Source organism: Schistocerca serialis, chromosome 4 (genome assembly GCF_023864345.2).
Source record: "Schistocerca serialis cubense isolate TAMUIC-IGC-003099 chromosome 4, iqSchSeri2.2, whole genome shotgun sequence".
NCBI classification, from domain to species: Eukaryota; Metazoa; Arthropoda; class Insecta; order Orthoptera; family Acrididae; genus Schistocerca; species Schistocerca serialis.
The window spans coordinates 267,819,078-267,833,555 of NC_064641.1; the positions used below are offsets into that span (position 1 = coordinate 267,819,078).

At 44.9% G+C, this 14,478-nt stretch overlaps 1 protein-coding gene across 1 annotated transcript in view; it reads right to left on the bottom strand.

Moving 5' to 3' along the window:
• LOC126473791 (hyaluronan mediated motility receptor-like) overlaps positions 1-14,478 on the bottom strand; it is a 129,414-nt gene that overhangs the window by 79,943 nt on the left and 34,993 nt on the right. The window contains exon 2 of the mRNA XM_050101065.1: positions 2,716-2,888. Coding sequence (XP_049957022.1) covers positions 2,716-2,888 — 173 coding nt within the window. The remainder of the gene's footprint in view (positions 1-2,715; positions 2,889-14,478) is intronic.

A 14,478-nucleotide genomic window follows, 5' to 3' on the forward strand; every position in this document is an offset into this window, starting at 1 on the left:
CATGTACTTCAGTGTAGGGTTAGTTTGGGGTTACCATCACTTGGGAAACATTGATCACATCCACGTTCACGTCTGGTGAAGGATGACCGAGCTTTGCACACAGTCGCAGCGTTGTCCCTTTTTTTAAAAAATAATGGTTATTCACTGCCCAACACTTTGGGCATGCAGTCCACTCATATTGAACAAAACAAAAGGGCGCATTAACATAGCCGCAACATCGTGTTACCCACCATGAGCTTACTGATAATGGTCAAGAAGGAGGAGAAGCAACAGTGGCTACTTTACACCACACTTCTACTTGATTTCCTGTTGTCCTAGATACTTCAAAAGGCTTATCAATGTTCAGAACATCTGTGAGAGAGGGATTTTCACATTGTGAATGGTGGGCTCCATGTGGTTCCCAAGTCGTGCAGTGACCATAAACCATAGAATTACCAAATATGCAACAACCAGTCACAAAATCATGTTCTATTTATTCACTTTTGCAAATCGATTTCAACTGATTAACAGTCATCATTGGTGCTTTCAACCAATATGTGCCCTGATTTGCAAAAATGAATAAATAAAACATGATTTTGCGACTGGTTGCTGAATATTTGGTGATTTTCATACTGAAAAGCATGTTCACAAATTTAGGTGTATTATATCATCATGAACCCTAGAATCAGCATGTGTCCCAGTGGGTCTCATAACAAACTAGGAACAACAGCTAAGTTCGTGAAGTTTCGCTGCCAAAGCTCTGTACGACTGTTGCAGCCATTTTTAACAACGGTACAACTCACCACAAGCAGCAATTACTTTTGTACATTTGCAATGAAAATTGGAGAACAACCGACACATTTCATCAAAAGAGAGACTGGCAGGTTCCTGAAGAGGAGATAGCTGACACAGAAGGTGATAAACACGAGGAGAAACCCTTGACAAAAATAAAAATCTTACCCAAGTTGGTGTCAGTGATTGAAAAAGCTTGAAAATGTTGCCGATGGTGTTTTTCATATGAATCCCAACCTTCCGCAGAATAATCATATAGAGGAAATGGTGGGGGTTGTGTCAATGATGGTGGAACCTGGAACATTGATGAGGCTGACAAAGTGTATAGTGCCATAGAGACAGCCTACTGCTGGTCGGAGAGAGCTCATTGTTGTTAAACAAGAGATTGAAGAATTTTTTCCACTGACCTGCTGACTGTATATTGAACCAAGAAATGAAACATGAGGAGAATAACACACTTGTCACCAAGTATTTTGTATCATTTTACAGAAACAATATCAGAAGTACACATACAAGTTTTATTCTGCTTCCACATGAAGAGATTCACAATAACACTGAACGAAGTGTGAAACAGTACAAAGTCTCAAATGTAGATCACATCAATACACAGTCTTGTAGGTGAACATACAGTAAGTAAGTAAACCTAACACCAGGCTCATACTGGGCTTTTGTGCACACGACACATCGCTTATTATGCCGTCTGTCCAGGTTGTAACGAAATGTCTCTAGGCCAGCCATTGAGGCACATTTATCACCTTTGATTAAGTGTACTCACACTATAGGGTTAGAACAATTTACCTGTCAAATTGTCATTTATGCCTGTCATTGAATACAGGCCAAACATGCTGGTGAATATTATAACCACCTGAGGTTTTAAAAATACTATGGAAAGGAAAGTTGCTACTCACCATACAGCAGAGATGCTGAGTCGCAGATAGGCACAACAAAAAGACACTCACAATTGTGATAGTCTTTTTGTTGTGCCTATCTGCATCTCAGCATCTCCACTATATGGCGAGTAATGACTTTCCTTTTCATAATATTGTTACATTCCATTCTGGATTTTCCATTGTTTGAGCTTTTAAAAAGTAATAGGTACACACAACACTTTTGCAAATCATCTCATAAAAATCACCATACAAATATTAAGACTTATTGAAGATCCTCAGAGAACAATAGTTCTCATCAAAATCTCACAACAGAACAGAACTTCCACTTTACAAAAGGAGTGATAACAAAAAATGTAGGATGACTAAACAAAAGTGTGTAACCAAACATTACTTGTCACACTTTATAAATAATAGACATCTGCAATTCAAATTATCTTCAATATCCTTCACTCTTTTGCCCTCTCCCTCTGCTTATTAGTTCATTTCATGTTATGTGGCTTATTTGCATGATTAATCATAATGATGTGGAAGGAGACAATTTACATTCACGTTACACGTTCATTTGTAAATATAGGCATATGGTTACCACTGAAATTATTTCCCTCCCTCTTTAACAGAACAAAGGCATATTAAAAATGACTTAGTATGTCAGATCAAATGTTGTCAAACTGACTATGTAGTCCAATTAAGAGTAGGCCAACACTATCATTATAGATGTTGAATATATCACATTCATGAACAGTTTTCTTACCTGACACCACTGTAGAACCTTATGTACCGAATCGCAACCTATTTATTTATGAAATACATGAACTAGACATTAGTGCCTGTAGACATTTTAACTTCTAGATCAGAGAATGTCAAAAACATTATGAGAGAGAGCTGTTATTCTTAAGAAGTACATATGATGTACTTATTCCATCACCTCCACACTATGATAAGGAAATTGATTTTTGCTTTAAATGAGTATTATGGTATGAGCAACAATAATGTCAAAAAATTCTGCACACAAAAAGCTCTTAACCAGTATTCTCACTTCCATGACATTACTTACAGTACGAAACACAGGCAGTGAGGATGAACTGCAGTTTTTTATTGAAGTGTTGGGATTTTCAGCTCCTGCAACTTGTGGTTTGAGATCAGTAAATCTTTCACTTTTCTCTATGACCAACCCCTTGACTTTAGAATCAAATTTTGGATCATAACTTCCTGGTGGTGGTGCACAACCTGCAAATATATTACAAAGTTATACATAATTCTCCCATAGCTATGCTAATGTGATAATAAATAAGCATTTAAGGAAAAACAATACCACTCAGAAATAAGACATTAAACAAAATAAAACTAATGGAAGTGAAAAAAAAAAACCTGTCAGGAGATCTTTATGGAGATAAAGCAATACGACACATGACAAATAGAAAAATAGCAGGAAATGCCAGATAATAGATACAGTTAAAAAGAAAAAGATCTAGTGAACATGAAATAAACAATTATTCACATAACATCTATTAAAGCAAGTAATGCTCAACATTTAGAGCAATATAATTGTTTTAATTCACAAGAATTGGTAAGGTGTAAAGAAGCAATAAAATCAATATCTCACATGAGTAGTCTTCAATAGTTTTCACAAGCTGGCCAATTGAAAAGAGAATAAGAAAAATGCACAAAGCATTAATTTCAACAACAAAAATTAAGTTGGTTTAAAAAGTTAGGTATAGTAAGAGAGTATCTAGTTTGTACTAACCGAAGGGGACTAAGAGCAGCAGCAAGTGAGTAGTCTACCAAACAATCCCTTATTACAGGTTTTGTTTTGTTTTGTTTTGTTTTGTTTTAGGGGGCAAAAACAATTAAGCTCATACGTGCCCCTGTCAGAAACTTGGAACCAAAGATGAAAACAACTACATGTTAATCCCAATCAATGGGAGGAAAGACAGCTAAAACCAGGGGCATTCTCTTGGAAAAGTCCATAAAATACGCTGCAGAAAAAACAAAAGTCCTGAACTAAAGATTAAATGTTTTTCACCATATTGCTACGATGGATAAAAAGTAAAATGTGGTCAACAGCCCACGTGGTGTTCGCTAAAATGGCTCGTAACTCAGACAGCAAATATAAATTAGAACATAAGTGGTCAGAAAAATTGCATTCTGTTACGAAATGGCGAACCATCAATGGTTGTTGACAATGATCACAAGTAGTGGGGGATCAGCACTTAACAAATGGCATTGACTACAAAGACAGCACCCAATATGCAATCTAACTAAAATGACCTCCTAATGGTGAATGGCCCAAGATGAAGTCAGCCAAGCTGCTGAGAGAGGTTTAATTCCTTGGAGCTTGTTCCCATGAAGGGAAGACCAGTGGTGATGCCACGGTGACATTTGCTGACAGACAGCAACATAGAGAATATCGGAGGGAATGGAAGAAGTAGCAGGCCGAGGTACTAGGACTGCAGCAGCATCAGCAGCCTCGTTTCCAGTCAGATCACTGTGACCAGGGACCCACACTAACATCACAGTCGCTCCATCAAGAGTGAGCAAGTGAAAGCTTTCCTGGACCCGTTGCACTAAGGGATGGCTGGTGTACAGCTCACAGAGGCTACAAAGGGCAGTGAGAGAGTCAGATTACAACGACAGAATTGAAAAGCCTGACATCAGTGTACACAAAGGTACTATTGTGAAGTTCTGAGAAAGTTATGGGGATACAGTGAGCCTGGAGTAGTGTCCTTAGGAAGCAAATGAAGTTCAAGGTGAACAAGGGCCGCCGCACAAAGAGAATGTGGTAAAGGGTTCACGCCCATTGGGAAAGTGGCACATAGTGTACAGTTCTGCTGCCAAAATCAATCGCCAAAAGCAAATTCCAGGAGGTAACAGAGAAGAGGGGCACGCCCCCTCCTGGGAGTTAAAGGACTCATAGGACGGGTGGCCAGGCATGGCAGACAAATGGCATGCGTAATTGCTGACGAGAAAGTCGAGTCAGTATGACAGTGGTATTTGACAGCTTCTGCATACAGACTCTCAACTGTACTAGTGTACAAGGCGCCAGTGGCCAAACGGATGCCACAATGGTGGATTGTATTTAGATTGTGTAAGATGGAGAGACGTGCAGATGCACGAACAAAACACCCATAGTCTTTTAAGGTAAAGGTGAAGTGCAAGGAATGGAACTTTCTATGACGCTATGGGACCTAGATCATGCTCTCGCTTCCCCATGATCTTCATCCACAGGGGCAAACAATGTTCATATTCAGATTTTATAGAACCTTTCTCTTGTGGGCAAGCACTTTCTCCTTCATACTAGTAAAAATGGAGCACGGTGGTCCAATTCACTCCCCAGGAAGTACTGCTCAGGATACATAGGACATTGACGGACCATGTATAGAGGACCAAGAAAGTTTCCTATCAAGCATTATCATAGAAACAGTTTTGTTAGTGAAAAAAGGGAAAGCCACTGTTGATGTTCCACGAATAAAGACGATCGAGACATTGTTGATGATGCCACTCAAGGAGACAAGTCAGCAAGAACTGCAATATATAAAAAAATCGTGAATGAAAAGGGAGCCGGAGGCGGGTGACAGGTCGTAATAGGGTCCATGAGGATAGCAAAGTGGACGACGCTCAGGACGGAAACCTGAGGCACATCATTTTCTTGCACAAAGGTGTGCGACGCGGAGAACCCACAAGTACCTTGAAAACTGTCTTAAAAATTCCTGAAGGAAATAGGCCAGGCAGCCTCGGGAGACCTGTGTGTAGGGAGTATGGAGGATACCAGTCCTCCAGCAGGTTTTCTTGGCCTTCTACAAATCAAAATACATGGCCAGTCTGGTATTTCCTCAGAAAACCATTCATGACACTGGTTGAGGAAGTGATGAGATGGTCTGCTGCAGAATGGTGCACTCTAAATCCACATTATGCAGTGGTTAGTAGATCGCGCGACTCAAGCCACCACACAAGCCGGGCAAACACAGCTGGTAAGACAAATGGGCAAGTAGCTAGAAGGAAGGTGTTTGTTCTTACTGGGCTTAGGAATGGGTACGACAGTGGCTCCACACCACCGCCAGGGAAATGAGCCATCTGCCCAGATGTGATTGTACATATGGAGGAGGAAGTGCTTGTGCACAAGAGAAAGATTCTACAACATCTGAATATGAACATCATTCGTCCCTGTGGCTGAAGATCATGAGTAAGTGAGAGCTGATCTAGCTCCTGCACTGTAAAGGTGGCATTGTAGCATTCACGATTCGCAGACAAGAAGGGTATCATCCGAGATACTTCCACTCATTTCCAGTGGGGGAAAGCAGGGCGATAGCGAGTGGAGCTCGAAATCTTTGCAAAATAGCAGCCAAAGGTGTTGGAGATAGGAATAAGATCCATAATGACATAATCTGCTACAGTCAGGTCCGAAACTGGGGATTGGACTTTGGTCCCAGTGAACCGCTGGAGGTTGGCCCACGCTACAGAAGAGTGAATGGAACTGTTAAAAGAACTAGTCAATGAAATAAAGCTAGCTTTTTTGCTATCCTGAAGAATGCGACAACACTGTGCATGCAACTCTTTATAACTGATACAATTTGCCGTCTTAGGATGATGTTTAAAAATGAGGAGAGCATGTCTCCACATGCAAACTGCGTCGTGGCATGACACAGTCCACCAAGAGGCTGGGACACAGTGCGGTGTAGTTGAAGTGCAAGGAATGGAACATTCTATGGTGCTAATGGTAACATTTGTAACGTATTCTACCTGGGATCACAACTAGCGAAATGATGTTTGTCAAAGATTGCCAGGGAGGAGTAAAACCTCCCGCCAGGCTTACGATACTTTCAGTTGAGTTTACAAGTAGGTGGTATAGGAGTCAGCAAATGGATAGTACAAGGGGCATGGTCACTCGAGTACACTTCAGAGAGAATGGATCACTTGAGACAACGTGCAATCCTGCACATAATGTCCAATGGGACTACGTGTGCATGGAGTCTGGAAAGAACATGGGTGCTCCAGTGTTAAGGCAAATGAGGTTGAGTTGATTGAGATTGTCAGTCAAGAGGGCACCTCTCCGACAGGTTCTGGGATAGCCCCAAAGGGGATGGCGTGCATAAGTCACCGAGCACCAAAAACGGGTGTGGGAGTTGCCCAATTAGCTCGAGAAAGACTGCCCTGGTGACAAAGAATGACAGAGGGATGTAGACGGTACAAAGAGAAAAGGAAGTGAAGATGGAAAAGGGCGACTGTAACAGCTTGCAGCCAAGTATTCAGTAAGATGGTTTGACTCAATGTCATCCCAGATGAGCAGCCTGACTCCCCTGTGAGATGGAATGCTGCCCTCGGAGGGAAGGTCAAAAAAGACCAGAAAGAAATGCGAGAGGTCAGAGAGGTTGTGAAGACAATTGCATTTCCTAGAGGCAGAGAACAAGTGGACCCCGCGATTCCAGGAGCAGCCATAATTCTTCCTTGTTGGATCTAACGCACTGACCATTCCACTGGAAGAGAGTTATGATGGGGAAAGGGGAGGAGGGATATAATGAAGGGGCATCATGTTGGCAGCTGCCAAGTGCTAGCCTTCAAAGACACACTGCTACAGGATGCAGAGGCTAGAGGATCCTGCTGCATGAGACTTACTGAGGCATCGGCTTTCTTCCTTGGTCAGTCTGCCGATTCCAGGGCAGAAAAACGGCTGGTGCTGCTCACTGGGAAAATGGCAGTCAACCGGGGAGGCTATCACACGGTGACACCGTTGCACAGGATCTCCAAGTCGTTGATGGAGAAGACCGTTTGCCTTTGCATGATTTCTTGGAGCCTTTGCAGTTGGCAGATGAAATTCAGATGTTTATTGGCTGGAAAGTGTAAAAAGTATTTACACCAGTATTGTGCCTGTCCTCTCCAGCCTGCTGGTTGTGTAGCAAGGGATTTCACAGCACAAGGCAAAAATTTAGTGGCATGTTGCACAGCTGGAGGAGGAGGAGGAGGAGGAGGAGGAGGAGACTGGAATGCTATCATGACACTGGGAGACTTTCAACCACGGTCAGTTGCAGAAGCCAATCTCCATAAGCGGTTTCCGCATAGCCTGTTTGGCCAGCTTGTCAGCAGGTTCGACGCCTGGGATTCCAACATGACCTGGGCTCCAGACAAACACCACTGAACGACTGGACCGTTCCAAGGCATAGATGGACTCCTGGATGGTCAGTACCAAAGGATGATGAGGGTACACTTGTCAATAGCTTGTAGGCTGCTCAAGGAGTCAACAAAGAATAAAATGACTCCCCAGGGCATGAACGGATGTGCTCAAGAGCACGAAATATAGCCACTGGCTCGGCAGTGAAAACACTGCAGCCATCGGGCAAAGAATGCTGTTCAATATGTCCTCCATGGGCATAAGCGAAGCAGACGTAATCATCAGCCATCGAGCCATCGGTGTAGACCCCTTCATGGCCTTAGTACTTGTCAACAATCTAGAGGAAGTGGCAGCGGAGAGCCACGGGGTTAACTGAGTCCTCAAGCCATGTGAAAGGTCCAGGTGAAGCCACAGCCTAGGTGTACACCATGGAGCCTCAAGTATAGGTGGTAAAGGCAAAGACTCCAGTTCGGAAAGAAGGGATCAGACATGAACTGCAACTGGAACCCCTGACCTGGGCCGCCAATGCAGGATATGAACCGGCTGTGGGTGGGAAAAGGAGACAATAATTCGGATGGGCAGGAGAACTATTAACGTGTGCAATGTAACTGGCCAGCAGCTGTGCACGCCTAACCTGCAACGGAGAAACTCCAGCCTCTACCAGGACGCTGGTCACCGGACTCGTCCTAAAAGCTCTTGACATAGGCGAACACCACAGTGGTGCTCTGGGTAGAGTAAACGCAATGCTGAGGGCACCACCGAACCATAAACCAGACTCCCATAGTCAAGGCAGGATTGAACAAGGGCTCTGTAGAACTGCAGCAGCATTGAGGTATCTGCACCCCAGTTGGTGCTGCTCAGGCAGCGGAGGGCATTGAGGTGCTGCCAGCACTTCCGCTTAAGCTGACAAAGGTGAGGAAACCAAGTCAATCGGGTGTCGAAAACCAATTTTGTAAATCAGTAAGTCTCCACTACAGACAGTGGATCATCATTAAGGTATAGTTCTGGTTCCGGATGAACGGTACAATTCTGAAAGAAATGCACAACACATGACTGTGGCCGAAAACTGGAAAACATGGACTACAGCCCATAACTGCGCCTTGTGGATGGCTTCCTGTAGGCGTCGCTCAGCAACAGCAGTACTGGTGGAGCAGTACGAAATGCAGAAGTTGTCTGTATACAGAAAAGGTGACACGGACTGCCCTACAGCTGCTGCTAGATCATTAATGGCCACTAAAAACAGAGATACCCTCAATACAGATCCCTGCAGGATCCCATACTCCTGGATATGGGGGGAACTATGGGAGGCACCAACTTGGGGATAGAAAGTACGAAGCGACAGGAAATTTTGGATAAAAATCGGGAGTGGGCCTCTGAGACCCCACTTGTATAATGTGGCAAGGATAGGATGGCGTCTGGAAAAGGCTGTTCGGATGGCAGACTCGAGGGACACAAGATTATCAGTGGTAGAGCGACCCTGGCAGAAGCCACTCTGACATGGAGCCAGTAGGCCATGTGACTCAAGGACCCAACCCAACTGCTGACAACATACATTCCAGCAGCTTACAAAGAATGTTGGTGAGGCTGATGGGCAGATAGCTATCCACATCAAGCGGGTTTTTATCAGGTTTGAGCACCAGAATGATTGTGCTCTCCTGCCACTGCGATGGAAAGACGCCATCACACCAGATCTGATTGTAGACGAAGAGGAGCTGTCCCTTGTAGTCAGATGAGAGATGTTTAATCATGTGACTGTGGATCCGATCTGACCCAGGAGCAGTGTCGGTGCTATGTGCAAGGGCACTGAGTAGCTCCCACTCTGTAAATGGGGCATTATAGGATTCACTGTGGCATGTAGTGAACGAGAGGACTTTCCCTTTCAGCCGCTGTTTGAGAGTGTGAAAGGCTGGGAGAGGGGGGGGGGGGGGGTTAATTCCCTGATGGAGAGGCTTGAGCATAATGCTCAGCAAAGTTTTCGGCAATCACGTTTGCATCGGTAGATAACACGCCATTTATGTTCACACCGGGAACCTGGTACCTGAAAACACGTCTGATCTTTGCCCAGACTTGGGAAGGTGACGTATGGCACCCAATTGTCAAGACATATCTCTCCCAACATTCCTGCTTCCGTCGTTTGACAAGTTGGCGAATGGAGGCACGGAGCCGTTTTAAGGCTATGAGGTGCTCCAGGGAAAGGTGCAGCTTATGCCACTGTAGAGCTTGCAGACACTCCTTAATTGTTTCAGTGACTTCCGGTGACCACCAAGGGACTGCCTTTCACCAGGGGCACCCTGAAGAGCGAGGGATCACGTTTTCTGCCACAGAAAGGATTTTTGTAGTCAACTGCTCAACCATCACATCAATGTTACCGAGTGGGGGAGATACAACGGTGACAGCAGATGTGTAAGTTTCCAAGTCTGCTTCGTTTGAAGCCCATCTGGGCAGCCGCCATGTGCCTGACGATGGGGCAGTGACAGGAAGATGGTAAGTGGTCACTACCACACAGGTCGTCATGTGCTCTCCAGTGGATAGAAGTCCTGGGCTGCAAACTGATAAATCAATGGCCGAGTAACTACCATGAGCCACCTGAGATGTGTGGTGGCTCCAGTTTTTAAGAGGCGGAGGTCGAACTGAGACAGTAATGTTCTGACATCTTTGCCTCAACCAGTAGGCATGGTGCCACCCCACAAGGGGTTATGGGCATTAAAATCTTCCAAAAGTGGGAAAGGTTTAGGAAGTTGATCAATCAGTGCAGCTAATTCATCCAGGGGTACTGCACCATCCGGAGGGAAATATACATTGCAGACTGTTACTTCCTGCGGCGTCCTTATTCTGATAGCCACAGCTTCAAGAGGGGTTTGAAGGAGCACAGTTTCACTACAGACTGAGTTTAGGACATAAACGCAAGCTCCACCTGACACTTTATTATAGTCGCTACTGTTCCTGAAATATCCCTTATAGCTGTGGAGGGCAGGGGTCCGCATTGCCAGGAACCAGGTTTCGTGTAGGGCAATGGAGAAAACAGGTAAAGCTTAACAGTTGCCGTAGCTCAGCCCAACAGTGGTAAAAACCACCACAATTCCACTGGAGGATGACATTGTCATGAGACTGGGAAGGCATGGAACATTCAGTGAGGCAGTTTACACCTCAGGGTCACCTGCTGCCACCCTATTATTGCCTGAGCAGTCTATATCCATTGTGTCTTAGGGTCTGGCGAGATCCAGGTCCTCAGCGGACACCAGAATCTCCACCTCATCTGCAGATGCAGAGCTTGTAGGTAGTGGTAGTGTGGACACCACCACACATTCCTTGGTCTTGGGACTTCACTGATTCAATCTCCAGGACTGAGGATGAGCATGAAGCCCTATGACCGGCTGCTTTTGAGCTCTTCAGCCACTGGCGGGTGTCATCTTTCCCACTAGCAGAAAACTGGAAAGGGAGTGACCCAAAGAACCCCTTCCTACTGAGAGGAGCCGGAAGACTACTTATGCTTCTCCGGCACAGAAATGGCGGCAACTGTTGTTTCCAAAGTAGGTGGTGCAGGAGGTGACTGGGGTCGGTGGAGCCAATGGGGCTAGAATTATTGTAGCAGCGGAGTCAAGACGATGTCTTACGTACAGGATGTGGACTTTCAACTTTCCTCTTAGCCTCAGTGAAGGTCAGTCAGTCCAGGGTCTTGTACTCCATTATTTTCCTTTCTGGAGAATCCTGCAAACACACGAGTGAGGCAAATGGTGTTCTCCGCAGTTGACACAGATGGGAGGCGGGGCACATGGAGTATTGGGATGTGATGGGCATTCGCAATCTCGACATGTGACGCTGGAAGTACAGCGGCAAGACGTATGGCCGAACTTCCAGCACTTAAAGCACCGCATTGGGGGACGGACATAGGGCTTGACGTCATAGCGGTAGATCACCACCTTGACCTTCTCGGGCAATGTGTCACCCTCGAAGGCCAAGATGAAGGCACCAGTGGCAACCTGATTATTCCTCGCTCCCCGGTGGACATGGTGAACGAAATGTACACCTCGCCGCTCTAATTTTACGTGCAACTCATCGTCAGACTGCAAAAGAAGGTCTCTGTGAAATATGGTACCCTGGACCATATTTAAGCTCTTACGGGGTGCAATGGTAACATAAACATCCGCCAGCTTGTCACAAGCGACTAATGCCCGTGACTGGGCAGAAGATGCTGTTTTGATCAAGATAGAGCCAGATCTCATTTTGGACAAGCTCTTCACCTCCCCAAACTTGTCCTCTAAATGCTCAGCAAAAAACTGAGGTTTCATCATCGTGAAAGATTTCCCATCAGCTCTCAAACATAGAAGTTACCGGAGCAAATAAGAGCCACCATCCTTAGCGTGACGTTCCTCCCATGGTGTGGCCAGGGAGGGGAACAATTTGGGGTTGTACTTCTGTGCATTGACCACCAGCAAGAGATGATGTACTACGGTTCATCGCGTGTCATCCGCCCTGATGCTACCCACTCCGACGAGGGGACCTCCCCAAGGGCACCACCCAGCCGCAGCAAGGGCCACCTAGCAGGATGGCCATTGCCGGGAGTCCTGATGCCCCAGGGTGACAGGCATCTACTACTTGGCATACGCGGGGAATTAACAGCGCAGGCATCAGCAGAGCGATCCCTGTGTGGTCAAGAGGGCTACAACCAACAGGGTACATGGCAGCCCAACCACAACGGACTGGCTACCATTCTGGATATCAAGTGCAATCAAGCAAACAAGTCCTTTATCATCATCAGCGTAGAAAACGATATTGTGCAATTGATGGAAAAACACAACAGTTGGAGAATGAGCAGAAGTGCAGATACACGTCGATGAAGGATGCGATAGGTCTCAGCGCATGATGGACACGATGCACCATGTAAGGCGCCCTTCCGCAATTGGCTGACTCTTATGGAAAATTTTGAAAAATGGAGGTCAAACCCTACAAGGGACCATCACAAAGGCCGAAATGTGAGAGACTCCTTTTAGTTGCCTCTTACAACAGGCAGGAATACCTTTGGCCTATTCTAAATCCCGGACCCACAGGGGGAGGTGGTAGAAGTGGTCCACAAAACTAATGTCCAATATCTTTGACACTGATTTGTTGTAAAATCTTATAACATATTGTCTGTTCAAACATAATGAGGTGTCTTCAACAGACCAACCTCCTCCATATAAACCTGCATCGATTCAGAAAACAGCCATCATGTGAAACCGAACACTTACTTTTCTCACATGACATCCTGATGTTTTGGTTGGATGAAGGCAGTCAGGTAGATGCAGTATCTCTTTATTTCCAAAAAGCATTTGACTCAGTATCACACCTACACTTACTGTCGAAAGTTTGATCATATGGGGTATAAAGGTAATTTGTTACTGGACTGAGGACTTTTTGGTAGGGAGGACACAGCATGTTATCCTGGATGGAGAGTCATCATAAGATGTAGAAGTAACTTCAGGTTTGCCCCAAGGGAAGTGTGCTGGGACCCTCGCTGTTCATGTTGTATATTAATGACCTCACAGACAATATCAGTGGTGCAAATAGTGCTATCCCTAAAATCTAAGATATCAAGCAAGAGAAAAGGGAAAACCACATCTACAGGTAATTAAAATGAAGTAAAAGATGGATGACCAAGGCAGCTCGCAGAGGAGGTAGAGTCAATAGTCTGCCCAGACCCAGCACACGGCAGGAGGCACCCCAACCTTAATCGCCCTGCCCCCAACCTGAAAATATTAAAAAACCTTGTATCTGAGAATAAAAACCACTTTCTTAAAAAAATAAAAAACCATCAGTACGTTTCCTGCCAGTATTAGAAGTGAAGGCCACACTTAACATGCAGAATTATACAGAGGTCCTGGTAGAGAGGCTCAAGGCACATTCCAACTGGTAATTCCACCAATGGGCAGGTATCAGGCTTGATACCCCTTGTATGCAAAAAGAAAAAAAGAAAAGCTCAATGAATAGGAAATTATTGTATGGTGATTGAGTGAGTGGAGTTGATACTAACTCAACAGAAGAGGTACGATCCCCACTTCAGCAAGGAGACTACAGGACCAGTCTGGAAATTACCAGTGGCCAGTCTTACTCCACAATATGGACTACATCCAGTAACTTCACAGGCAAAGGTACCACTGAGCCATAAATGTGGCGACCATAGTCCTGTCATGAGGAGATCAGAATTCAGTAAATATGAAGTACAGTAGCACAATCCAAACACAAGAGGTGTGAACAAGGAAGCAGATTGGGTTCAGGCTTCACACTCAGTTAATTTTGACGAGTGTCATTTCAAAGTTTTGCACATTGTAAGATAGGATTGAAGAAAACTATCTTCCAAAATGCATTTACAGGCATTCTGTATAATATCCATTCTTGTTTATGACAGCTTCCCAGTATTTTTGCAACTTCTGTATTCCAAAAGGGGCACCTTCATTGCTGGGTTGTCTGATTACTCAGCCTCACTTCACTGGAAGCTTCATTAATTTTATCAAAATGTGTTCCATGGAGTAGTTCTTTCAAATTGGGGAAAGTCTGTTGGGCTCACATCAGAACTGTATAGTGAGGGAGGTAAGGGGGGGGGGGGGGGATGTTTCCCATTCATATTTGTTGAGTCTAGTGCAATATGCAGTCTTGCATTATGATGCAAAATGAGGACACTAGCTGCAAGTATGTCAAGTCTTCTATGATAAATTTTCAGCTCCAAAACATTCGGCA